At 44.5% G+C, this 24,847-nt stretch overlaps 1 protein-coding gene across 2 annotated transcripts in view; it reads left to right on the plus strand.

The window, feature by feature from the left end:
- The window catches only part of PKP1 (plakophilin 1), a 45,602-nt gene extending 21,600 nt beyond the window's left edge, over nucleotides 1-24,002 (plus strand). The window contains exons 4-14 of one of the 2 annotated variants that reach the window (XM_075521444.1): nucleotides 4,900-5,044; nucleotides 6,794-7,001; nucleotides 7,753-7,930; nucleotides 10,094-10,208; nucleotides 11,435-11,590; nucleotides 11,694-11,870; nucleotides 13,949-14,102; nucleotides 14,616-14,802; nucleotides 19,718-19,802; nucleotides 21,091-21,191; nucleotides 22,259-24,002. In XM_075521444.1, coding sequence (XP_075377559.1) covers nucleotides 4,900-5,044; nucleotides 6,794-7,001; nucleotides 7,753-7,930; nucleotides 10,094-10,208; nucleotides 11,435-11,590; nucleotides 11,694-11,870; nucleotides 13,949-14,102; nucleotides 14,616-14,802; nucleotides 19,718-19,802; nucleotides 21,091-21,162 — 1,477 coding nt within the window. In that variant the 3' untranslated portion in view covers nucleotides 21,163-21,191; nucleotides 22,259-24,002. The remainder of the gene's footprint in view (nucleotides 1-4,899; nucleotides 5,045-6,793; nucleotides 7,002-7,752; nucleotides 7,931-10,093; nucleotides 10,209-11,434; nucleotides 11,591-11,693; nucleotides 11,871-13,948; nucleotides 14,103-14,615; nucleotides 14,803-19,717; nucleotides 19,803-21,090; nucleotides 21,192-22,258) is intronic. The other variant, XM_075521445.1, reaches the window with a different exon arrangement.
- The last annotated feature ends 845 nt before the right edge of the window (nucleotides 24,003-24,847 follow it).

Below are 24,847 nucleotides of genomic sequence, written 5' to 3' on the forward strand. Positions count from 1 at the left end.
TTGCCTGCTTTTAATCATTTCCTCTGATGGGTGATACTTGCAACATGCTCCAAGTGACAGTGTGTCATCTTGACCTAGCCAGCTTTTAGCTAAATCACTGTTGCAATTCAGCCCAGTCAGGAAAAAAGTTTCTACATCGTCCTTGGTCATCAGGTGGGGATAACGAGAAGCAGTAATAAAGGATGTGACGTTTAATGCATCCTAGAAAACTTTGAGTCTTTGTCCCCTTCCAGCTGGAACTTGAGGTACAAGAAAACTGTGGCTACCATCAGCTGACATTGTATTATTTCTGCTTGTAGACGTGTTGCATGTAGGGCTTCAGATACCACATGCACATGGGACTGACAGCCCAGGGCCAGGCTAGATCGTGATACGTGGTGGTTGTGGCTCCGCAATAGTCTGTGCAGTAGTCAACTGGTTACGTGCATATCACTTCTTTAGGAGATGCCTGCATCTGAGCTGGGTTGCCCCTGTTGCCCTTGCAGAGATCCAATCAGTGGCCAATGGAGCTGAAATCTGAGGTAGGTCAGTGAGTTACCCCCTAACAAAGTCAGTGCCTCTTGCTTCACTTCAGGGGAAACCCAGGTGTCTGAGCTGGAGACATTACTGAGAGGCCAGACTAATCTCAACCCTTGTGAAGGATTCAGGGTATTCTCATTTGTGAAGATGAAGTGGTGAGCGGGGGTGTCTGCAGACATTCCCCAGCTTAAGGGTTGCTGATATAGATCAGGAGCCATTAATGGACACCTACAATATGCGTTGTCTTCCATAATACCACATGCACCTTTGGCCTCATTTTAAGATGTGGATGCATTTCCCTTTGGTGTTCTTTGTATATGGGAGAAAGAGACTAAAACACCTCATGAGAGATCATGTAAAGCAAGTGTCTCTCAAGGCACCTGGAAATATGTAATATCTTGGTGCTACTCTGTTAAAGGCCTTGAATACCCTGGATGGCAGCTACGGAGGACACAGCAAAGGCTGGGGCAACCCTTTGGATTTTCCATATGGTCATATTTGTCTATGGTGACACTGATTTGGCCTCAGCTGAGCTGCAGCAGCCTCTGTGCGCTATGGCTAAGGTTCAGGGACAGTAAATGTGTGTCCTGCAACCATTCATTCCTAGGCAGGAGCTCAGTCTCTCTGGAAATACTATAAACAGTGAAAACATACAAAAGTTATTGAAAGAATCAGAAAAGGTACTGAGGGTGTTTTCTGATAGATCTCCTCTCTTTTGGGATAAATAAAGGCGATCAGTATCAAAACATAAATTCTCCACGGCTATGCCACACAATGAAAGCAGAACCAAGTACGATGATAGGCACCTTCATTTTGGTTTCTTCTTATTTGGGATAAACTGCCTCTAAAAATGACTGTTTCACAGTGCTGGCTCCTTGTGATGTGAACTTGTCTGCACTGTGCATTTGCATCCAAAGCAATTCCTGTGGAGCTGTGCACGATGCTGTCCTGGCAGGGTTCCTATCATCGCACGTGGTGAGGATCCCCTCTCCCCCCTCCCCGCTCAGTGTCAACCTGTGCCCATCTTCCCTGGTATCTACCCACTGGGCAAAGCCTGAGGGGAAGCTCCAGCTGAGCTTTCAGTGGCATCAAAATGTTGGTGCCATGTCCCAGAGGCTGCTTGGCATGGAGCATGGCTATTGGGTTTGCTCCAGTGTGGCCTGACACTGGAAGGCTTGGATGTGCTAGACACTGTGTTTTGAGTGTCTTCACTCTGATTTTATTAATTAACAATAGAATTTGTCAGACTTTTCTGGCGTCCTCCTCTTCTGGGACTTGTAGGCCTAGCAACCAGGATGGAGACTTAGATCTGATTAACGCAAACCTATCTGCTAATACAAAGTAAATGAAAGGCACTAGTATCAAATGAGCGAATTTGCCTTTCTGTGATACTGAACCTCTTAAGTATTTGTTTCCCTTCCACACCTGAATCTGATCATCTAATTTGTCTCCTGTTGAATCATTTCTAATTGAGGTCTCTCCCTATTCTGATTGCTTCTTTCTTGTGGAAGAAGAACAACCTTTGGAGCTCTTCCTACCAGGCACATTGGCCCAGGTTGGAGATGGCCACAGTCCAAGAATTTGTCTTGGAGCAGGCTGTTGTTCTCGTAGTGTAGATCTGGTTAGGAATATCCCTGACTGCCTGATGAACAATCTCCCATTAGCAGGGGCTTTGCCAGCATGATTATATTCTCAGCTAGGAGAAATCACTGCTTCTTCTTGGGTGGCATGACTGAGCCCGGCTGCTTACCCTCTGTGAACTTCTCCTGTTGGTGAGCCAACAGGGGAAATGGAACCTTCCCCATCTTTTCCCACACAGAACTGGACCTGAATGCCTAGTTTTTCCCTGCTGAAGGAGGGTTTGGCCCTCTTATGGAGTGGATGTGTAGAAAATTGCCTTCCTTGAGTAGCTGGGTCAAGTGGACATTCTTCCTTCTTATAAAAAGTGCACCCGATTTAGGGGTTTTCTCAGTTCAGTAAATTAAAAAGAAAAAAAAATCACCATGATTACATATGCTGCATGGCCACTGACCTGGTATTTTATTAATATGCCTCCCTCCTCACACTGCCAGCCCAGGTCTGAATTCTCAAAGGAGAAGTCCCTCTGGTGCTACTCATGCTGGATCCATCAGTGTCTCAGCTCTATTGTGTGTCTCAGGAGCATGAAAAAGACTAAGAGAAAATCATAGCATGCTGGATCCAAACCAAAGATTTCTGAGGTTCCATAGTTTCTAGTTTAAACTTTGTCTTTCCAGTTTTGTGCTTCCCTGTTGCAAGTGTAATGGAAGTTTCTTGGAGACAAGTTTTGATAGAGGTTCAAACTGTTGAAAAAACATATGAGGAAGTGATGTTTTATTGTTAGCGTAGAAATCCAAGTGGAGTGAGGTTCATCTAACATCAGACATTGAATGCTTAAGGTCCAATCCAAGACTGTTGTCTATCATTCCTGTATACCAACAAAGGCAGAGGTATCTCCAGAGCGCAGGTCTTCCTGTCTTAGGAAAAATGTCTAAGACACAAAGGCAAGTTGTTCTTTGGAAGCACCTAGGAAGCACCTTTCTCTCCTTTCACTACACAGGTGCTTAAATGCGTATTTTAAACTGGGTGCAACTTTATACCAGTGAGGGTAGGGGAGACAAAACAGTCTTTCCTGCTGTCTTCCAGTGTCACAGCATAATTGTTGGATTTTGATATTTTGTATGAAATTTTCTACAGAATTGTGGATTTTATTTACTGGCCCATGCTGTGTGGAGGTGAACCTTTGGATGCTTAAGGACAAAATATTTTATCTTATTGTAAGCTGCTGGCAGTGGTGACCACACTTGGGTGTCCTTTCTACACCTTTATTCTTAACGTTTCTTTGGCACAATCAAAATCGATCTGCATATCCCATGCCTAGAAGAAGCCACTCCCTCATAGTAATATTTAATACTTCAAATGTAATAGGTTCATTTAAAGAACTTATTAAAAAACACTCTGTTTTGTTAGTCTATTGGATTGTCTGAAGATGATCAGCCCCTCTACATAGTCACTCACTAATATGACATGGAGCAAGACCTTGTGTACACATTAATGTGGTTCAAACAGGAACTAATCTCCCCGATCTCCAGGTAGAACTTTCCATCAGTCACAACTGGATCCTGAACAGGGAATAACATCAGTCAGGCACAACGATGACCTAGTTGTCCTAGCAAAGCTCCCACATTTTTTTATTTCATCCACTGTTAACAAAGCATTTCCCATTTGTAACCCATCACTGCTGAAATAGTAATAACCAAACAGGAGTTTGGGTTTTGACTTTTCTCAGTCCTGAACTTTGCATGGTCATTTACTCTCATGCAAATTAACACAGACACTGCTGCCGTGAGCGGAGATCCTGCTGCAGCCAGCTGCAGGCCTAAGTTGCAGGATGCTAAGAAGAGATAGTAACTTTTATTAGACTAACTGATATAATTGGAAACACAGACAAGCTTTGCAGTTCAGAGCCCCTTCATCAGTCTGAAAGTTTGTACCTTTTTCTAATTCTATGTGGTTAAAACATCACAGATGATGCTAAATAAGTACAAGCCAAAGAGAGCAGGACCTTCATATTTCTAAACAAGTGGACAAATCTTCAGGTGTTTGTGTTTTTCCCAAGGTTTCAATCCTGCTCCAAGCCAGAGGTATTCATATCCTTCCTCTGGAGTCTATAGGCACATTCTTTACCTGTAAGAGGAGATGATGACAGCGGCCAACTTTTATGAAGAGCTTGGAGACTACCAGTGTAAACATACCCTGGGAGCAGGATGTCTCAGTACTATTATTAGTGTTTCATAAACTCAATATTTGTCCATCCCATCACTCCAGACATGCCTGTCACCTTTTCCTAAGGGATCTGCTCTAGCCTCCCAAGACCATCAACTGCTCTCATATTTTTGCTTCCACCACATCTCACATCAAAGGATCACATGCTGTGGGAAAAGCATCTGTCTACTTTAGATTGTCCTAATAACCTGATGGATGGTTTCCCTCTTGTCCACTAATTCTTTTATTTGAGGAATACTGGTTCTCTGTTCATTAAGCCTTCCACTTTAGTCATGATTAGACATCTAGCACCTCAACCGAGCTTTTATTTTCTGTCTCCTTTGTTTCTGGATAGACTGGATCCATAATTTATTAGCCTGAGTGTCCTCCACTGTATATTTTCCACTTTTATCATGTCTTTTTTTGAGACAGAGAAATGCACTAGGGGTGAAATGCACTAGCGGTGCACCATGTGGTTTATGCAACAATGTGATCATATTTTACATTTTGTAATAAATTCCTTCCTAATAATTCCCAGTACTGACGTAGCCCTTTTGGCTGAGCACTCAACCAGGGGTGTATTTCTCTTTAACACAGAATATGTGGTGATGAGATAGATGGCGGTACAATGACCATCCAGAAAGCCATACAACTTCTGTGCTCCTCTGATGACAAATACCAGGCCATGGGTGCTTACTACCTCCAGCACACCTGCTTCCAGGATGAGTCTGCCAAGCAAGAGGTGAGCAAACTCCTTCAGAGCTCTGCTGTCACACTGGATGTGATGGCACATGAGATGGATGAAACTGGTTTTCCTCAGTACCAAGGATCCATAGGTCCCCTTGATTTTCATGATGGAGCTTGTACCTCATTAGTCACACTCAGGAATTGATTAAGTAGATTTTTCAACTATTAGCGGCCACTTTCTCTTAATAGCAGCCAGTCAGGATTTTAACACAGGGGAATAGTTACCAGGCAGCAGAGGAGACTGTGTCCACTTTATCACCATAAGCTGCTGTGACACAGATTGATGGGTTTTGGCGATACGGGAGCAGCCATCCAGATGCAGTGTCCTCTTCTGGATGCAATTGCACCCGGCTCCACATAAATCTTTTGCTATCTCAGAGCTGCAGTGTCAGAGCCACACAAAATTGCCCTAAATCCCACTGTGATCTTCATTGTGCATTGGTCAGTGACATTTCAGCCATTTTCAGCCATTTCAGACATTTTCAGACATTTGCAGCCATCTAAGCCAATGGGTTAATTAGTGATCATGTACAAAGATATTTGAAACAGAAGCCCTTCTTATAGCACAGCTTATTTTTCTTATGCTTTTACTTTCCAATTACTAAATTTATGCCAACATGCAGCACAGGAGGCAGTCTCAAGGATGGATCTGCTGTAGCAAGACTGTCACAGAAGTTTATCCCCGCCCTGGTGTGTTTGCAGTCATGCAAGCATGGGTTTATCAAGATGCCATCCCTATAGAGGTGGCTTTCCATTTCCTGGCACAATAGTGCAGCTGGACATTCTGGCACAGTGTGGGGATGTACCTCTGTGCCCTTGCTGCAGCTGAACCGAGTGCCGGTACCCCAGCCCAATGTTACAGTCGCTAATTGTGGGGTGGCCACACCCTTCGTTACCGTTGAAAACACGCTGAGCACTGCCCTGTCCCATCGCTTCCCAGAAAGATGTGTCAGAGCAGGTATGTGAATCATCCAAGTGCACACTTGTTTTCTTTCCTTTCTGAAAGGTGCTCATTCATTTTCTATTGTCAGCAAATCTCCAGCCGATGGGTTGGTTTGTGCCAGGAGGGGCTCCATGCGGGATCATGTCCCCGGGAGAGCTGGTACAGAGGACATCCTACAGTGGGAACCCTCATCATTTTGGAGAGTTCAGCTGGAGGAATTTGCCTTTAAACCTCCCTGGCATGTGTGTGGTGTCTGGCAGGTCGGGGTTCACACCCCTTTCCGATGCTGCCCCTGTTGAGTGCTGGAGTATGGCCCAGTACTGCTTCTGGCTGACCTCAAGGGTGTTTACACTATACCATGACCGTCCCTCTAAGCTCAGCCTGTGATTTCAGGATGCAGATAAATTACCTCGTCATGTCATTATATTGCTATAAATGGCCTCTATAGATAGGCAGAGCAACATTTTCACCTGATGCAAACTGATGGAGGTAGGTGAAAGTTTGTGGGAGCAAGCACATTTACATCAGCAAAGGATTCGGTCCATGGCCATTACTCATAGACATCCACTTCCAGAGTTTAAGCTCCAACCTCAAGGCCAGCACCTTTGTGCTCATGACCTACGGCCTGAACCAGACATGCCATCTGCAAGCTCTAGCCATCCTTTACTGCCAGGTCTGCTTTTCCTACTCCCTGAGTATGTGCCATGTTGACTCCTTGCGTTGCCATGACAGTTCTAGTCGTCCCTGTCCCAGCGATGCTCTGCACACCATGCTGATGGCAGCATGTCTTTCCTGGTACAGGTCTATCGGCTGGGGGGAATCGCCAAGCTTGTTGAGCTGCTCCGCAGCACAAACCAGAACGTACAGCGGGCGGCAGCTGGAGCCCTCCGAAATTTGGTCTTCAAGAATCCAACCAACAAGATAGAAACCCGGCGGCAGAATGGAATAAGGGAGTGTGTGAGCCTCCTACGGAGAACAGGAAACACTGAAATTCAGAAACAACTGACAGGTACACAGCAGACTGCTCTGCCCTCAGCAAGGACCATGCTCCTCCCTGCCTGTGGTCTGTGTTGCTCCAGCACACAAAGGTCCAGTAGCCATGGTGCTGCCATACCACAAAGAGGAGGTTTATGCTCCTGTCACATGAAATGGAACTTCTAAAACAGAAGGCAGAGGTGGACCTGGCCCTTTGATGTCCCGTGAGGGTTCCTCACATCATAAGTGCGCACTGGGGAAGCACCTGCCCCCAGGTTTCCGCCCACAGCTGTGGCCACCCTGCCATTCCCATGCCTTCCTGTACCCCTGGCCCCCGTGCTGTTCCCAGGGAAGGCCAAGGGTGCTGGCAATCCCAGTATGGTTGGGCTGTTTATCTCATTGGTATCTCACCTTTTATTGAAGGATTGACATGAGTTTGTTGGTGCAGATCACCCTCAGCTGTGACTGAGGTCTTGTGTGCTAGCCTTTATGAGATCCCTGGAGAGATGCCTTCCCCCTGCAACCTAATGGCAATAAACACCAATTTTGGGAGGAGGGAGGATGCTTAGACATCCATCTCCACATGATACCATGCTCCTGGTGCCCATCCTGCCCGTCTCCCATAAGGATGGACAGAGCCTAGGGTTTAGGGCAGCTTCTGCACCCTTAGTTCAAAGAGGGATGGAGTGAAGAAGGACTTTGTTGCTGGAATTCACTCTGACCTAAAGAAAGTTTCTAATGCATGGTGACCCTCTGCTTGAGCTTGTCTCCCACCTCCTTCCTAGGACTGCTCTGGAACCTCTCCTCCACCGATGAATTAAAAGAAGAGTTGATACAGGAGGCCCTCCCCGTCTTGACAGACTGTGTTATCATCCCTTTCTCTGGCTGGTCGGATGGCAGTTGCAATAGGACAAGAGAAATTATTGACCCAGAAGTATTCTTCAATGCTACAGGGTGTTTGAGGTGAGTCATCAAGCAGGAACTTACTGCAGCTTGTGTCTGTTGACAAAAGCTGAAGCTGTCTAAATCCTCTTACAATAAGCTAAAGACATGCTCACAATAAGCTAAAGACATGGTCACTGCAATTGTATTAATAAAAAATTCTCCTTGAGAAAGTTTTCCTGACTAAGAGAAGATGCAGGAAAAATTACATGTAAAATATTTTTCCCAGTAGCTTTTTTTTTTTTTTTTTAAAAATAAGTTTGTTCTTGCTAAGTCTCTGCTCAAAAAATTTAAGTTGCTTTGTCATGGGAGAGCTGCAATAGTGAAACCTGTCAGTGTTCGGCTCAGACCAGGAAACTTGACACTTTTTGCCCTTAGATTTTTGAGGCTTCCAGAGAAAATTTTGGTTGCTAGAAAACAAACTGGTTTGGGTTTTAGGTGACAAAAAGACAGAATTCTCTACGTGGGGAAAACAAGCATTTTCCCACTGATTGTAATAACTATTTTAGTACAGAGCAGTCCCATTGCCCTGGACTTTTTCTGGCTCATTTTTCATCACGCAGGTCAGCTACAAAACAGGAGGTGCAGACTGAGCCCAGAGTAGTTTATTTTTTTCATGCAAAAGCCAGAGCCCTTTTGTAGAGGATCTTCGCCCTGACTTGCTGTTTCTCCTACCGCCCTCCTCCACTTGGATGCGAGCTCCTTGTCTCACTGGGAACAAGTGGGGGAAAAAAAAATACCCTGTATAATTAGGTACTTTCATCAACTGAAGCTCTCCCTGAGGGAGCGCAGTGCCGACCGCGCCCTTACCAGACATGCAGCTAGTAGGAGCTGTATCTGCTTATGAAATGAAATGAGTGAATACGGTAGGGGCCTTTTGAGACATGATACTATCGTCTTCTGTGGCTGGGAACTGTGTCTGAAAGATAGCAAGCGCTGCTCCCTTCCCTGCCTTGGAAGGCACCTTCCCCGTGCAGTTGCACGTCGGGTTGTGTGATGTATGTTGCATACGAGGTGCTCCACTTTTAAGACCATCTCAACCCACCAATGCCACAAAATTACCCATTAAAATGAGAGAAAGACTATGATGATAGCTTGTAAAAGGAGCTTTCTGTGGAGTTTAACTCAAGGCAGCCTCTGTCCCCCGAGACTTATCACAGTCTGTGGCAGTCGTATCCAATGCCCACAGTGAAGACTGCCAGATGCAGTCAGCAAGGGAGCTCAAAAGGCTGGGGGGAGCAGGACTGGGGAGCAAGCGGAGTAAGGAAAGGAGGGTGGTTGGGTCCGGAGCCCCTGCCCCGAGGGGTGAGCCCGGATTGCTCTGACTCACTGCCCTGCCACATCATAACGCAGAGATGAGAACAGCCTTGGGTTTGCCCTGGGCTCGAGCCATTGCTGCTCAAGCATTTCTGGATTGCAGATGAATTCATGTTAATGAGGAGGCTGCAAATCACAGTGAACACCAAATCCAGTTCTGGAACGCCTGGAGTGAATATCTCACAAGGACTGCCAACCTCTCTTTGTTTTTCATTTGTAAGCTACAATGCAATAAAACAGGGAAGAAAAAAACCCCAACAAAACAACAAAAAACATTTCCTGTTACTGGAAAAACTCCCCTGTCCTGGTAGCAACCGGTGCTCAGGAATACATTACAACATTACAAACTGGTCAATCCCTCTGGTCAGAGCAATTGCTGCTCTTCAGCATCTCTGCCCTCGTTTCCCATGCAAATATTGCTGTTGACCCTCTGTAGCTCCATGCTTATAACCATTTGCACGTTCCTGATTTTCACAATAATCCCAGATGGTCTTTAGTCAGTCTTCTCTTTGGAAACACCTCCAAGGAGGTGATGAGTCTGTGTAATGTCACATGCATAGCCTCTAAGGCAGAATACTGCTGATAGTTACTCTCACTGGGAGGATGTCTTCTATGTAGAGCTCCTTAACAGGACATTTTCCCAGATGAAATCAGTCCTAAAGAGCAACAAGAGAGCTATGCACCAGTGCAGTCCTACAGAAGGCCTCCAAAATGAGAGCAGTACACCAGCCTTCCTGAATCTACAAAAATATCTGTAAACTCACTTACAGCCATGGCCAGAACAGAGCCCATAGAGACTAGTAAGTGGATCTAACTAATCCTCTCTCCTCCTTCTCTCCTGACATGCTCTGCGATGGTTTTCTTCAGAAACTTGAGTTCTGCAGACATGGGGCGCCAGACCATGAGGAATTACCCCGGCTTGATCGATTCAGTCATGACTTACACCCAGAACTGCGTGGCTTCTAGCCGACCCGATGATAAGGTACCAGATGCTCACTCTGAGCTGTTTACTAGAGTTCAGCCCCGTAGGTAATAATTGCAACTTTGGGAATATCTCAAAATCCCTTTCAAACAACCACAAGAGAGGACTGCACTCTTTGTGGCTGCTCTTGTCCTTCCAAATCCCAGTGTGATCTGTTGTAGGATTGCAAGTCCTCTGTGCTCTGGGCCTGAAGTAGAGGTGGGTTTTATAACTTCCCTTTACCAAACACAGAGACACAGCAAAATATTTTGGCTCCTGAGCCCCCAACATGCTTTCCTCCCTTCCCCTCCCACCTTGGGATCCTTCCAGCCCCCAACCTCCATCTTTTGCTCTTCCCACCACCACATCTCTTCATCCAGCAGGACTCAAGTCTATAAGCCTCAGATTGGCATCACATTCAGCAAGAAGCCAGGAGCTGGCATCTTTCTGACAGTCCCCTAACTGTGACTCTGATTGCTATGTGTAAACGGCACTTACCTTGGACAAAATAGTGTTTATAGCCACATTTTCAGGAGTTCACCACCTGTGATACTAGCCAGACACCCTAAAGTCCTCAATGCCCAGCAAAGTACCAAAATTATTTCAAATGAGCTCAGGATTGAGCAAATCCTCTTTTGGGGATGGCTTTTGCAAGAAGACCAGTTTCAGCAGCACATACTGAACACAGCTCTTTGGAAATGTAACCACATGTTTTGGTGTTGGTTACAGGTGTCTAGTGAAAATTCTCCCTTGCTCTTTACACTGGGGACTCTGACATCCAAGTAAAGGAGGCTTAAAAGCCTGTTCTTGGTAAAAATTGTCCCCTAATCTGTAGCTGTGACTTGGACAAAGTCATTGGAAGTTGACTAAGGCAAGAGGAAGACTTTCAAGATTTGGCCTTTCATGGCGGGCAGTTTGATATAAACACCCCCTGCACTCATGCTCTCTTTTCCTGTTTAGCAACTTGCCTGTGGCAGTGGGACCTAACAAGGTTCACTGAGTCAGTCAGCTCACCGAGATCCATGGTATAGCATTTGGGCTATGTGGCCTTCATTCATGTCTACTCTACCTCCTTCTTCCTTCCCATCCATTGCTACCTTAAGCAGGGTCAGGAACTTATACAGTATAACTGCTAAAAAAAGCTAATTATGGCATAGTATATGTCCTCTCTGTAGCTATAGCAGGTGCTGCTCCATATTTTTCTGCCTAATGTGATGCTTGCATTTTTATTCTGGGGGTGATTTCAGTCTGTGGAGAATTGCATCTGCATCCTGCACAACCTCTCTTACCGCCTGGATGCCGAAGTTCCCAACAAATACACCCAGCTCAACCACATGGCCCGGAGTGTTTATATGGACAAAACTCTCACAGGTTGCTTCAACAGCAGGAGTGGTAAAATGGAGGTAAGATGTGCCGCAGAGGGCTTGGAAATGTGATATTCAGCCCCAGGCAGGGGCTCCAAGTGAGGAGCAGGATCTGAGCTTCCAGTTTCTCATCTCTTTGTAGAATGACGAGTACGGTGTCCCCCTTCCTGAGGAGGATTTTAAACCCAAAGGACCCAGCTGGCTCTACCACTCTGATGCCATCCGCACCTACCTGTCCCTGATGGATCAGAGCAAGAAGGATGCCACCCTGGAAGCTTGTGCTGGAGCCCTGCAGAACCTCACTGCAAGCCGAGGGCTGGTAAGTGCTCCTCTCTCCTCTGCACATGTGTTCAGCCAAATGTGTCAGCACCTTACAGTAATCAGAAAGGAAAATGTCCTCCTTAAACGTCAGGGCACTATTGCAAGTCATTCCACAGTGGATGCTGCAGCTGAGGTATTTATCAATGCCAAAAATAGGGTCTCATGGAGAGCTATAATCAGCATCCCAAGGGTCTATCCCAGATCCATACACTTTCCAGGGGCTCCTCTAGGTTGGTCATACTACCAGCACCTACTGCTGTTGGCACCCTCCCCGCAGGACACCAGTGAGGATGTGCACAGACGTGCACATGTGGACAGATGTCATTAAAGGAGAGAGAAAGGATGTGCGTGCACCACCACCTATGTGTGATTTTAAGTGGGAGGTGGCTCTAATAACAGGGTGGTTTGTGCTGTGGATTGTGGCTTGTCCTCACATTACAGCTGCTTGTAAAATAGCTCTGATAGATGTCCTAACCCATAGGTATGGCAGCGTGGAGGTGACACGGGCTGCATGACGCCATGGGTATTGCAGGAGCTAGGGCATGGCAAGGGCCACGTCACGACAGCAGCTCTGCTGTGCCAAATATCGCTACCGTGAGCATGTCCTCACAGGCTGCGTTCACGTGGACAAACCTCGACTTGTCTGTTTGTGTCGAACTTCATCAATTCCAATTTAAATAAGATGGCTAGGGAGATAAAGAGGTAATTATTTCATACATAGGAGAGGCGTGTCACGTGTGTGAAGCGTTCCACCCAGAAACATGGAGTGACTCACGAAAGGAGCCTTTGCTGCTAGGACAGCATTAACCTGCCAGCTCTGAGCTCCTGGGAGCTTTTGTTACAAGTCTTTCAATGTGAAATACTTTGGGAACCTTTTTTTACTTTTTGCAGTTTCACTAAACAGTGGCACTAACAACGCAGAGAGAGGCTGTCGCAGTATGGGTAGAGCTGATCAGAGAAATGGGGCTGGAGCTATGTGCTCCATGGAAATGAAAAGGCTTTCAGCAATCAAGATCATTACACAAGAATGTCTTTTGGGCAGGGGGGAAGAAAACAAACAAACAAAAACCAGCTCTGACAGTGTTGAAGCAACTTATTTCAGCCTTCTGGAAGGGAATGGTTGGAATTTGCCTGGATATGCAGAAGTGGCTTCTCCTTTCAAGGGTCTTATTCCAGCTCAGAGCTGGAGTTGGGGTGGGTTGCTGGGTTTGCTGTCACTTGAAGGAAAGGGAAACGGGACAAGCTTACAAAGCTTACTAGAACCCTTTAGCTTATAGAGGAGAACTCTGAACCTCTTCTCAGACTTAGCTTTATGCATCCCAGTCCTGCTGGTGTGAATCTGTAATGTGGCACATGTGCCTCCTGGAGCATGGGAGGGAAATTGGGTATCAGCCCACTGGAAGAGGGTTGCCTTCCAGCCCATTCCCTGCATCTCCATGTCACTGGTGATGGACATATGTCACTGGTGGTGCAACAATCTCCAGCAGCCTTTCTGGTGGGGCAGTAGCCGAGAAGTTCAGTTTAAACTCTGTCAATAAGAGGGCAATTTATTAAGGGTATGTTCTTCAACGTCTATGAACACTCATCTGCATTGGCATCATCCTGCAATCTTCTAGATTTACATAAGCAAACACGAGATCAGTATCCAAGATGAGTATTTTTGGTCTTCAGCTTGTTTTTTAAAGGTATCATTAGCTGATCCTATTCCAAAGCAGCCTATTACTTGTGGCATGGCAGGGAGCTGCAAGGGCATTGTGAAGGGCAAGGTCAACACGGATATGAAGGTAAAACTTCTCCAGCTTTTGGGAATATCAGTTGAGTGAGCAACTGTCCCCACTCAGGCTCCAGAAAGAGGACAGAAGTGCCAGTCGTATCACAGAAGATGAGAGACTGACTTTGCAAATGTCTGTGGAGAAGAGGGGTAAATGACAAAGTAAGTGGGATTATGGTAGCAGAAGAAGGTATTATACAGATGCTTATTTTATAGCATAGTCATGTTTGTCTGGCCCTGTACATCATTCCAGTTGTGTCTTCCTGGCATTAGAAGTCATGAGACATCTCTGTTCTGTCTCCTAGATGTCCAACGCAATGAGCCAATTGATTGGTTTGAAGGAAAAAGGTTTGCCTCGCATAGCACGGCTCCTCCAGTCCAACAGCTCTGAAGTTGTCCGGTCTGGGGCTTCTTTGCTGAGCAACATGTCCCGGCATCCTGTTCTCCACAAAACCATGGGTAAGTAATTTCCACCACAGTGGATTCCAGAACAATGTCTAGTTTCTAACCCTCTAATATCTGCCCACCTCGCTTTGTATACCCCGTAATAGGACTTAGCCAAGCTCCAAAACTTGGCAAAGCAGTGTCTTTTCTTCTGGCCAAAAGGACAATTACAGGTGATATCTGCAGGCTTAATTAACAAAATGTGTGGTATCTCGAAGTCTCTACAAGCATGTGGTATGCTTTATAGACAGTGACAAATCTGCAGGATCACGAGGATGATAGTGTTTTGGGAACTGAGTTGGACTTGACTACCCGTGACCAGTATCATTGCCCTTCCAGAGGCCTGCAGCACTCATTTTGTCTCTGAAAATCAAGTGATGACTATTATGCCATTACTGTCCAACGTTATTAGTGCCTCCTTCCAGACATAACAATGCATTCTTACATTGAATAGTGCTAACACAAATAGTATCATTCACTTGTGCTAGGTTTTATTTAAATGTTGATTGGAACATTCCACCTCTTTAGCTCACCAGGTGCTCCCAGATGTATCACGTCTCCTGTCATTCCAGTCTGGAAATACCAACAGCTATGGCGAGATCATGACATCAGCTTGTTACACTCTGAGGAACCTCATCATGTCCAACCCACACCTGGGAAAGTCTTACTTGACAAGCAACATGCTAAATAATGTAGTAAGCCTGTGCCGAAATGGGTGAGTTTGGGGCAGAAGGCATGGAAAGGGTCATGCACAGGCATTTTTGAGCCCATGCACTCTGTCAAAGCCAGATGAACCCCAGAATCTTCCCAATACCCTTCTGAGCCATAGTAAAGCATTATTCTTTCCCTGTGCTTGTAAATTGAGGGAGCCAAAAAACCTCAAGCATGTCAGTAGACACAAATCCTCAGCACCGGTTTCTTGGAAACAGGCATGAGCCATCCATGGTGGGATTTGTAAAGGGGCCTCAGGAAATTTGCTGGCTGAATTTTAAGAAATCCTAAACAGAACTGAAGGACCAAATTCTTAAACACTGTTAAAAATTCCAGCCCTCAGGACAGGGGATGTCAGTAGGCAGCCTGACTCCCTAGCACCTGGGCTTCCCACTCACAGCTTCCTGCAAACCTTATCATGAAGGTCAGGTCTGAGATTCAAGCATTGCCAATATAATGGGATTGTTCTTAGCTTTAATGTTCAGATTTGTTCATCTTACTGTTGGAACATCCACCTCAAGTGGCAGAGATGCAGCTGTGATGAAGCATATATATAAAAATATATATATAAAAATATATATATGTATTTATAAGTATCTCCCCTGGTCTACTTACATATATTTTACAACAACTGTGCAATCCCAACATATTTTAGCACTTTTTCTTTTAGGACTTGGTTTGAGTTTTGATGGTAGTAATTCTGTCCTGCTTCTTATCCATACTACGTGCAGCCCTGTGCAAAAGTTTGGCAACCCATGCCAAACTATATGTTCATTTCTGGCCAAACTGGTGTTAAACTTACATGATCTTTGACCATGTATTCTCCTTTCTAGACTTTCATCTCTCCTACCATCTGTCTTTGTTTTAAAATACCTGATACAAGTAACCTACTGTTTTCTGTTGTGAAAAGACATTCACATGCCTTCTCCATCATCCTTTGATAAACCATTTACAGTCTACCACTTGTTTCATGGCAGCAGAGAGATTCTCAGTCATTAGAAGTGGCCTCCTTGTTTAGTTTGGACCTCAGCCAACGAACATCGGTCAGTTTGCTGCTTTTATATGCTTCCACTCTTCAACAAGCCCAATTAACAGGAAACCCAGCCCTCTTCTAAGTCTTCGTTGTTTTGAATGGTATTAACTTCTGCCTACAGTCCCGCTTTGGATCCCTCAGACTGGTCGTCAGCTAATTTAGTACTTCAGCAAAGCATTGCACAACTGGGGTTGTGTGTACCTTAATTGTCTTGACTGTTTTGTGTGATGAGCTTTGTTTGCAATGACTCACTAAACTGCGAAGAGTTACTAAATTCTGGAGATGTGTGTTCCTCCTGTCTGTATCACAAATGCCTTCTGAGAAAATCCCCAGTTCTTACAATGTCCAAAACTTGAATTGTTCCTTTTACTCCATTATTGCTTCTGCACCCAAAAATTTTTATGCTGTTCAGTTCTTATGAAAAAATAACAATTTACATCCAGAAGTAATCTTACTTACTCAAGCCATATCATTTCAGAATGTTCTCACAGAGCAGATGTGAAAGAGATCTCCGCTCTAGTGAATTGGACCTGTTAGTTCACAAATTAGCTAACTTTTCCCACTTTCCTGCATAGCCTGTGAAGATAAACAGGAAAATTTAGGGTGGGATTTGTCCAGTCCTGCATCAGAAAGAGCCTCACCCGCTCCCTGATGGTAATAACTAGATCCAACACCTCTACTGGGGGCTGTTGCCTAGGTTGGATGCAGACTCAATGCTCCCCACACTGATGCTGAGTGTGGTGAGTCCCACACTACCAACCTCTGCCTTTCCAGCACCACAGCCAGCAGAAATAGAGAACAGAGGAGGTCTCAGCGGTGACCAAATCACCATGGAGAGCACCATGCCATGTTGCACCTTGCTAGTATTTTGCAGAGTTTTCTCTGTTAATCTGCCTCAGTTTCCCTGTGGACACACTTCCCTCACCTCCAGCATTGGTGTTGGCTTGGTTGGTGTGTCTGTGTAGTGCCTCCCTGGCACATGCTGCTTCTGCCACCAAACAAATGTTTCTTTACCTATATTTTTGAACTGGTCTCTCATTGCATTTGAAGCTGTAAATCAGTAGTTTAACACACTCGAAGAATTTTGTATTCATATTTTAGAAAGAGCTTCCAGGTTACAGACAAGTAAGTTATGGATCTTTTCCTTTCCCATGTTCTTCTCAAATGTCAACCAGCACTCCTCAAAGCTGAGGTTTCTTTTTCTGGATGTTTCTTGTAGCTGTATTCTGAGAGAAAGGCATCAACGGTTCAGCAGTTTATCTGATAGCTGTGGTTTCTCCTCCTTCCTGGAGCATCCCAATTAAATAATTGTCTCCGTCTCCTGCATATATCCTCATCTATAACATGGGTTTCGTAGTGATGATGGTGTTCGTTCAGTCTTTGTTATTTTTAATCCAAGTTGGCAAAATATTGAATATTACCTTCTTTTTTTGTTGGTGTTTCTGAAAATCAAGCTACTGTTACTGATTTATTGTGATGTCTGATGTCCTTTTCATCTTTCTTCTCCAGCTGTCTGAAAAATATTCCTCTTCTCATTTTCAAGTAACATTATTTCACTGATAAAATTATCATTTTTCTCAACAATTCTAATGACTGCACTAAGAGCTTTTCTCCAAAATCTCTTTCAGTAACTTTGGAGCATCAGATTTGCAGTTTGTCTCACAATCCGTTTATCACTGATTTCTTTCAGTTTCTCTTTTTTCATTCACTTTCCACACCTTTTATATTATACAATTTAATTTTGCAGTTTAATTCGACCATAACATTTACCAAAATTAATCTTTCAGGAAACTTAGGTCTTTCCTTGATTCTTTTCTGCAGAAGACAGTTGTTCGCATCCACAGATTTCCAATTCCTCCCATTCCTTCCAAAGATTGCCCTTGGATATCAATTTTATAAACTTACGACATCCTGAAGAAGTCCTTCTTCCAGGAATTCCTTGGCATCTCCTGGGACATACATAAGGTTCTTGATATTTTTGTCCTTTGAGGAAGCATTATTTCCCCCCCATTATTTGATATGCATGTACAAAACCCTTGTCTTTTGTGCTGCCCTCACGCTTCCCCCCAGCCTCACCATCTCCTTCTGATTAGGTTCTTGTTTGTGTTGTTGAGTCAATAGTTTTCTGGATGACTGCTGCCACTGCCACCAGCGGACATCATCCTTGTCTTTCCACAGATTTTTACAAATAATTCTATTTGTAAAAAACAGACTGTCCTTAAAATCAATTTTGATTTTCAAGTAACTTGTTTTTAAGAAAGTTTTCCCCCAAATCAGCTGTCCTTGTTATTCTGCTCCATGTTCTACGCTGCTGTAGTCACACGCTATTCCCAGCACTTTTGTTTAGGATATGCTACTTTACATACTGAAGTCATGATCACCGCTCCATCAGTTCATGTTTAATCTTTTTATACCTAAATAGTAACAGTAGATGCTGTATGAAACAGAGACAGGATCAATCCTTCAAATTAAGAGTGGACAAATTCTTTATCTTTGGAAATGGCTCAGATATACCAGATGCTGGTAATTTTGGTTTGAAAAGAAAAATTCTTTTGAGGTGTGCTCTGAAGTCACAATGGCAAAAAGTACATATTTGGTATCATTAGAAGCAAACTATTAAAAAAAAGAGCTTAGAAAGAGAGAAACAACATAAACCATCATATTCTTGAAAAAGAGTGTCAAAGACATGCACTGACCATCTAATCATAGATACCACTGGCTTTATTGGTTTTTAATGGCTTTTCAACCACAAACAATTTTTCAGCCACAAAATTTTTTTTAAACATAGTCATTCTGGTGACAGGGTATAGGACGCTTATAACCAGAGGAGTGATTTTGCAATAAAACCTAGTTCTCCTATCCCAAAACATTGCTCAAGAATTTCTGATTATCCACAGCTCCCCCAGTCCTCCATGCAATATCAACATGCGTGAGCTCCCTTGGAGCTTATGACTAGGTTAAATTTGCTAATTTCTTTTAGGCTACACAGTCTTTGGTAACAATTGCTGTGTATATTAGAGAAATGCCTCAAAATTTACTGACTACGGTTACATTCCTGTCCCTTCACACTCAGAGTACGGTGCTTGCAGGTCCCAGATTGTTCCTGATGACCACTCTGTCAGTCTCATTTCTCATAGTCTGATGAGGACTATTTTGAGGACACAATGTTTTGTGAAGCTGTATCATACAGGGAGGGTCCTGAGTCTGGTCTCATACCTCTCCATCATCCTGGTTGAGACAGGCTGGGGTTGTCACACTGAACCCAGATCAGGAGTCTCCCACAGGCAGGACAAGGTCCAGCAGATCAGTAGCAGCGATAAGAACCAGCAAGGAGGTTTATATCTAGGTTGTCGTATGAAATGTTCCAAAATTATAAAAGGTACTGCTATGACTCACAGTTTCGGAGCTGTTACGTGAGCAAGTATCTATTAACTTGTGCTGAGTAAGGACTTATGGTTGCAGATGTTGTTATTACGAATGCTCCCATCTCCTCTGTCCTCACCAGGCAGCACGGAGCCCGTTCCTCTGCTGCCCTCCCGAGAGATTCGCCCACACTGTTCCTACAGACTCCAGGGAAGGGTTGGCACCATTTCCCTTCTCTTTCCCTCTCCCAAATTTCACACTCCAGAAACACTCCTTCGGCTCAGTTTAATGCCCGTTTTTCCACTCAAATCGTCCCCTCTTTTTCATTTGTCCTGTTCTGGTCCCAGAGGTTGTTGTCATGTAACATTGCTGAGAGAGCAAGGCCGGTTTTATTGACAGTCCTCCGTCAAGTCTAGCCAGCCTCCCAGCTGGAGATGGGCTTATTTAAGAACTGTCGGTAATGTATGTGGGTTGCTGCTCTGTGGCCTGCTATAATTCACTGGGGTTGCTTTCATCTTCCCAGCTCCTGTCCAAAAGCAGCCGAAGCTGCTCGCCTCCTCCTGACAGATCTTTGGTCAAACAGGGAGCTCCAGAGTGTGCTCAAGCAGGTAAGGAAAATGCTTCTGCTTTTCGGCTGACAGAACAACCCTGGTCTTGACTGACTCGCTGAAGTTGGTGAGTTTGCAAAGGCCACGATTCAGCAGGGCAGCGGCTGGGAGGAGCCCGGGGCGCTGGGAGGACCACGATGCTCTCAGCGCACGGGCACTTGCCTGAGATCTGCACAAGAGGCAGTGAGTCGCAACTGCAGCTGCCGAGAGTGACATTAGGGACTGAGCGGACAGCAGCGTGTCTGTGTTGGGCAGCTTGCACCCTGGGGATGATGCTAGCTTAGGTGGGCTCTTCCATGATGCTCCTGGAGTCGATGCTGTCCTGCGTGCACAGCATTGCTCTGTGCTGGGAACAGACCTGCACGTTTCGCATTTTGGGAGACTCCCTTCATTGCAGTCCATCATGTAGGATCAGCGTGTCCTAACAGATCCCTGGCAATGTTCCTCCTCTCTTTCCCCCCATTTTCTTCTGTGTCCATAACCCTACCCTGTGCTTACATCACCCCTACAGTCAAGGTAATCTTTTAAACCAAGAAGAAGAGTATTTGGGATTTGTTTTGCTCCCTGCAACAGAAACTGCAAAAGCGCAGAGCCAGACGGGGCGCTGAGCCAGCTCCCAGCTCCCAGTGGCTTGCTTTGAACAGGCTGGGTTTTTCCAACTCAACAGCAGCAGCACCTGCAGAGAGTAAAGGGCCAAATTAAAGAGAAGGAGTTACATCCACAAAGGGGAGTACCCTGGGGGCAGGAAGGTAGAGAGTACCTAAATATCATTCTCATATTAACAGTTAGGGACTTTCTCCATAGGAGCTTGTGGAGCTTTGCGCCAGGCTCTGCTCGGGAGCCTGTGCCAACACATTTTGATGTGACTGAGTCACTCCTGCGTTCACACAGATGTTCATTGCATAGGTATACATCAGATGAGAAGGATGGGAGTCTGCAAGGATATATGCATCATGCATATATCTTTGCCATTTTTCCAGGATGAGGAATAAGATGAAATAATATTCAGTGAAGGATTAAGTAAAGGTTTCCTCCAGTAAAGCTGGAGAAGTCCAGCTTTTGGCAGATGGAAAGCAATGCAAGGAAGATGAAGTCCATCAATAAGGGGGATGGTTCACGTGTCAAAGGCACACAGAGGGAGGGCAGAGGAGGTTGGCTGAGAATGAAGCACATTTTTTAAGTGGAGGACAGCTGTGGAAGTGGGGCAGGAGGCTCTCTCTCACAGCAGTAGACAGCTGTCAGTTTTGAAACCGATACGCACTCACTGCTCTTCATATACATCTTTCAGCAAGGATTTGATAAGAATATGATGGGATCTTTAGCTGGAACAACCTTCAGGACCCTCTCCTCCAGATTTTAGGAGCCTCTTCATGCACGTTCAGGCTGCAGGTGAGAACAGGGCCCTCGTGTGTGGGGAAGGGGTGGTTTTGGGGGCAAAGGAGCGGGGTGTGAACCCCATGAGCTTTTCACTGTTTTTAATCTCCCCTAACATGGGTTTGTGAGATTTTCATCACGAATCCTGTCAGCCCAAACTGCAAAGTATTTGTTTCGATGAAAAGTCAGAAGCCGTGCTGTTGCTGGGTTCAGTGCAGATGTTGCCCGCAGCAGCAGCTGTGCGTTTTAGACGTGCTCAGTGCAATGCCATAGGACAGACAAAGCTGCTGGCCTTGACTACTCATGTGTCTGTCTGTCTGTCTTAGTTTGCCAAGCAATAACTGATTAATTGCATTTTGCCAAATCCTCTCAGGTGGGGATATCACAGGAATCTCTCTGACAGTACTTTCATTCCTGAATTTTGAATAATGTTATCCAGATAGTGTCAGTAACATGCAATTAAGCCCAGCTATGGGATTAACAATCATCCTTAGGGATTTTTTGAACACTTAATAATCTACCTGTAAGCCTCATGTTAAAATTTGGAACTTCATGCTGACATCTGAATAATCCCAATAGAGAAACCAGGTTAGAGAAATCATGGGCAGAGTTTCCAGGGCATCGTTATTATTTTTTATTCAGTGTGAAAAGAGGCTTGAATCTGTAAGGTGCTTTTGATTCATAATTCCTATTGAAGGGAACAGCGTTAAGCAGTTCTGCACTTTTCAAATATCATATCTCTCTATGATGGGGATTGAGATTATTCAGAATTAATTATTTGCTCCCTTTCCTAACGTGCTCTTAGCAATCAGACTAAGCACCATCCTGATGTAGGAGAAAATGGTGCAAAAGCCCATTTCTTTCCTCTGCCCAGGTACGGATTTCACTTCTTGCTTTGTTGGGGTGTAACCACTGAGACTCAGAGGAGCATGGAAATCTAGGGGAAAAAGCTATGGGCAGTACAGAAACGGGGTACAGGCCAAGAAAAAAGATTAAAAGTTGGGTTTGCATGTAATGAAAAGATTTCTTGAATGCTTTAATTACCTGGGGTTTGGGGTTTTCTTTGTTTTTCTCCATTTCAGAATTTGGAATTGGTTCATGTCCAGGAAGACAACTCTTTCACAATTACTTAGGATGTTAAAGATGTAGAGTGTTTCTGAGTTTAACTCAACTGTAAAGCAAACTAAACATATGGATTTCATGTGGATGATACTGATATTTTTAAGCATTTTCTTCTTTTTAGGGGGAGAAGGGACTTTTATTGAGGTTATACTTTCTTGATGTCAATAATTATTTTTTTTGCAAAAAGTGTGTCTGTGTAACTATGTACATGTCGCTGTGTATGTGTGCATGCAGGCAACATACATGTGCACACATGGTGAGTAGATCTTCCTACAGGCTTAGTCCCCTGTCTTCCACTGAAAGTCAGTGTGAGCTGTGCAGTTTAATCCCCTTGCAGAGTTTTGTCCAATTCTACCCAATCCATGCACCAAATACTGCCACACTAAAAACTTGTCACAACCTATTTTTACCCACAAGTATAAAAATCGCCAATTTTAGGTTGAGTCCCCCCATTGCATATGGCCGTTATAAACAGATACACACAACGATACTCTTCTTTACAAAGGCTGGTTTTTCCTAATGTTTATGAACACGGGCTTCTTTTCTGCTTATGATTTTTTCTCCAATGAGCTCTTATAGTTATTAGTATTTTCTTTCCTGTCACGTGAACTCTTTATCTCAAGAAGCAAATTGACGCCTGCAAATTCTCTCCGGGGTCTCAGTAACCCTTCTCTGAAGCTGTATGTGAGGGGACAATTGCAACACATCTGCAGAGCATGAATATTACTGGGTCCCGAACCATTTTGAGAGCCAGAACAACTCAATCTCCTGACTGTACCTGGACAAATGTGGCATTTGAGAAGCTGAGCTGGAGACAGGCAAAGTGTTTTTTTCCCCGGGATCACTGACTGCCACACAGGACTGAAAAAAGTGAGGGATGTGGCCTTTTTAATCACATTTTGTTTTTATTGATCAATGTAAAGAAATAATATTAATATGCAAAGGAATGTAAACACTTGTGTGAAGTCAGGGTTGGAAATATTTTATTTCTTGGTATCTTTAATTATGTGAACACCCTGTGATGCTAAGGCTGTGATAGGGGACTGCTGAGCTCATTTTAGGGCAACCCACTCCTCATGACAGTAACTGCGTGATGAAAGAGGCTGATCTTCCTCTCTCCAGAAGAAAAATATCCTCTATCTGTCCCCGCAGGGGATGCAACTCAGATCCACAGGAAAAGGACCAGCTGATGATGCATTTGCTGGCTGTCCCACACACATGGTTATTGCTTCTTCAAACAGTGCAGGGGCACAGGACCCATTTTGCAAATGTTAGGGGTGCAGGAAGTGCTTGGGAAGGACGAATTACAGAACTGAGTCTAGAAAGGGAAAAATAGTCTCATTTTTTGTGAGTGTCAGACTCCTCAGTTGATGGAAATCAGCATGTCCCCATTCACTTCACAGAAATGGGGTGATTCGTGCTCGCTAAAGAACCGTCCATGAAGTTCACATTTGCTCTGACACAGCTCTAGATCTAAGAGACATGGTGGCACTCGTTCGTCCCCTGTTTAGACCATAGGGAGCATGTGTCCACAGAGGGAGATCATTTTCAGGCTGGTTTTTCTCTTGGACTACAAAGGGTGGCTTAATCTTGTGCACTTTAATGAGCAGCAACTACTTGCTTGCCTTCACCCACATTCGGTCGAGAGCTTTCTGTGCAGAGCTCCCAGCCAAATGAGAGAGAAAAAAAGCACCTTTGAAGTGGAGAGCTAGAACCAGGAGAATCCGGTAGGACAGTTTCAGGAGCATTTGAACAGCAGCAAAGGAGCCCCAGCCCGTGGGCATGCCCTTGCCATGCCTGCCAGCTGTTACCTAGCTGGATGTATATTCTCAGGTGCACGGTTCAAAATGTTTTCGGCAGGACCCAAGACTATGGATATCCAAAATGGCTGCAGTATCCACAGGCAGGATTGTTACAGTTTTGGTGTAAAAGTATGTTGCGTGCAATTTTGCATTCAGATTTGTTCCTGTAATTACATGTTCAACAGAAGTCCTGGGAGCTAATGTTTTTCTCTGTCAAATTAATTGGAGAAACCTAACTACAAAATGTAATGATGGAATATTGAGGAAATTCATTCTAATTGGCTGTTATTTAAGCTTTATTTTAAAACACTGCTGCTGCTTTCATCAGTAACATGATTTACTGAATCACTACGTAAGGCACAAAGAGCTGTAGCTGTATGATCATCATCTCACAATTAAATTTACAAGTACTGGAGATTTCATTAGTAAGTATTAGACTCAAAGAGACAGATACATCATTCACATAAATTTTATGGTACAGCAAAGCTGTTTTTCCAAAGCTAATAAAATGATAAAAATAAAATCTGTCTTCATCCTGAGAGACCTTCAAAACATGACTGGGCACAGCCCTGAGCAATCTCCTCTGGCTTTGACGTTATCCCTGCTTTGAGCTGGGCAGACCAGAGAGGTTCCTTCAAATCTAATTTTTTTTTTATGATGCTGTATGTTACTGCTTTCATACCTCAAAATATAGCTAACTCGAGAAAGCACTGGGAATTGTAACCGCTCTGCCTTCCCAGGGCTGTT

The sequence above is a fragment of the Mycteria americana genome, chromosome 20 (assembly GCF_035582795.1).
Source record: "Mycteria americana isolate JAX WOST 10 ecotype Jacksonville Zoo and Gardens chromosome 20, USCA_MyAme_1.0, whole genome shotgun sequence".
Taxonomy (NCBI): domain Eukaryota; kingdom Metazoa; phylum Chordata; class Aves; order Ciconiiformes; family Ciconiidae; genus Mycteria; species Mycteria americana.